At 46.8% G+C, this 2,500-nt stretch overlaps 1 protein-coding gene across 2 annotated transcripts in view; it reads left to right on the top strand.

Moving 5' to 3' along the window:
- Window positions 1–2,167, top strand: part of LOC126580867 (dnaJ homolog subfamily C member 7) — a 9,799-nt gene extending 7,632 nt beyond the window's left edge. For both annotated transcript variants that reach the window (XM_050244164.1, XM_050244165.1), the window contains exons 3-4: window positions 1–1,037; window positions 1,134–2,167. The exon at window positions 1–1,037 is cut by the window's left edge and continues 13 nt beyond it. In XM_050244164.1, the coding sequence (XP_050100121.1) occupies window positions 1–1,037; window positions 1,134–1,246 (1,150 nt within the window). In that variant the 3' untranslated portion in view covers window positions 1,247–2,167. The remainder of the gene's footprint in view (window positions 1,038–1,133) is intronic.
- The last annotated feature ends 333 nt before the right edge of the window (window positions 2,168–2,500 follow it).

Genomic DNA, 2,500 nt, shown 5'->3' with positions numbered 1-2,500 from the left:
CACGGATCAAGCGATCAGAAAGTTCCTCAGTCTGGATCCTTCGAATACGGCGTTGCGGGAAGAAATCAGCAACCTGAAGCTTCTGCGCGAACAGAACGAGAAAGCCACCGCCTGCTACGACAAAAAGGATTATAGAACCTGTCTGTACCACTGCGACAGCGCACTCAAGATAGCACCCGGAAGCGTACCGTGCAAGCTGCTGAAGGCCGAATGTTTGGCGTTGCTCGAGCGGTTCGACGAGGCGTGCGATATTGCGATCACGATCATGCAAGCGAACAGCACCAACGCCGATGCGATCTATGTGCGTGGATTGACGCTGTACTACAGCGACAATCTCGAGAAAGGTTTGCTACACTTCGAGCGTGCTCTCATGATGGACCCGGACCATAAAAAGGCAAAGTTGATGCGCCAGAAGGCCAAGCAGCTGAAGGAGAAGAAGGAATCCGGTAACGAGCTGTTCAAGACGGGCAAATACCGGGAAGCGCTCGCAGTCTACTCGGATGCATTGACACTGGACGCGCAGAACAAGGACATTAACAGTAAGCTCTACTACAATCGTGCACTCGTCAACATGAAGCTGGGAAATCTACGCGAAGCCATTACCGATTGTACTAGTGCACTTTCACTGAACGAAAAATATCTCAAGGCACTGATGCAAAGGGCAAAGCTGTACTATAATATGGAAAACTTTGAAGAATCGGTCAAGGACTACGAGACGGCCCTCAAGCTGAATCGTACGATAGAGCTGAAGAACTTGCTGAAGGATGCTAAATTGCAGCTGAAGAAGTCGAAGCGCAAGGACTACTATAAAATTCTCGGTGTACCGAAGATGGCGTCGGAGGACGAGATCAAGAAAGCGTACCGAAAGCGGGCACTGGTGCACCATCCTGATCGGCACGCGAACGCAACGGCGGAAGAAAAGCGAGAACAGGAACGCAAATTCAAAGAGCTGGGCGAAGCGTACACCGTGCTGTCTGATCCGGTGAAAAAATCACGCTACGACAGTGGTCACGATCTCGAGGATTTTGGACACAGCGGTAAGTGACGCAAAACCGTCTAGCACTTCCTAAAGAAGGATGGATGAGTTTTTGGTTCGGTACTGATAGCCCTCTTTTGCTTGGTTTATTTTCTAGCCGACATTGACCCGCATCACATCTACCGTCAGTTCATGCCGTCCGATTTCGGTTTCGGCTTCCCCGGTGGCAACTGTAGCAATGGCTCCAACTTTACTTTCCATTTCGGTTAAGGTGCACTTCAGCTGTTTGTTAGTGTTTTTAAGTTACAATGTTGTACTACTACTACTAATCGACAAACTGAGATGCACATACTATCCTGTCCCGTCTTTATTGTCCTGCTGTGCGACGTAATTGATCCCCGGGTTTTGTGGGTAAAGTACATCAGGTTCTACTGGTTCTCTAGTTACTAAAAATAGCGTAGCGTGCTTCCTAATGGGTTCATTTTTGTGAAGTTCGTCCCCAAGAACGAAGCAGGCTACAGGAATTGTAGATTTTTTTAAAATACACTAAACACAATTTTTTACGCTTATTTCCATTTGATATGCCCGTGGATAGTCGCAAGATGATCTAGTTTACAAAGCGGTGCTAGTAAATTTATAACCGTGCTCCCTATGCCATGGAGCCTCTTTGATTTAGTAGCAAGCGTCCCTTGCCCTTCCGGAGTAGATTATTCCATCCTTTCCAACTAGAGGGCCGACAGGTAGAACGACAAAAGAAAGGTTACTTACAGCTACACCACCCAGAAGAAGTGCTCAATCGCGCATCAGCTTAGCTGCTAGCGATTAGAGTCAGTATTTTATAACCCGGTCTGCTCATTGTCGCGCGCTCAACAGCCTGCGATAACATTACGATAACACGTTAACGGACTTTGGCGAAGCAAACATCTTATCTGCCAATCCCTATCACATACAAGTGTGATGGTATAACATTTCATGATATATGCTGTTTTACGGAGCGGGGAAAGTAAGGAAAGAAAAGCGGATAGCTTGTAGTAAATAATCGTACCGTGAAATTCCCCATATTTGCAAAAATATTTGTCAGATATCATAAAAAAAAAAAACAATGCAAAAAAACTACAGATAAGAATTTAAGACAGGAGAATGGCAGGTTGCCACTATTCACAAGTAAATCACAAGTTTAGCGACAACACACTCCGACGGGTTTTGTGCGTGATTCTGACTATGTGATTGAGAAAAAGGCCAAACCGAACGCAATACCACAGAGGTTATAATGTGTTTATTTGCACTTCATTTCCGTACAAATCCGCCCACGACGACGTCTTTCGCTCTCCGCTTCTGGTTACGTGTTGTCTACTTTCAATCACATTAAATTTCGAAAAGGTGCTCCGAAGGAAGGAAGGACTGCACACTCTGCCGCTCGACTCGACTCCCGCTAAGGACACACATCCTCAAGCGCGTCACACAGCCACATGGTACGCCTGCACACCCCGTCTCTCTCACGTCTATCCGTGCAGGAGCGAGTGC

Source organism: Anopheles aquasalis, chromosome 2 (assembly GCF_943734665.1).
Source record: "Anopheles aquasalis chromosome 2, idAnoAquaMG_Q_19, whole genome shotgun sequence".
Taxonomy (NCBI): domain Eukaryota; kingdom Metazoa; phylum Arthropoda; class Insecta; order Diptera; family Culicidae; genus Anopheles; species Anopheles aquasalis.
This window is presented reverse-complemented; position numbering and strand designations above follow the sequence as displayed.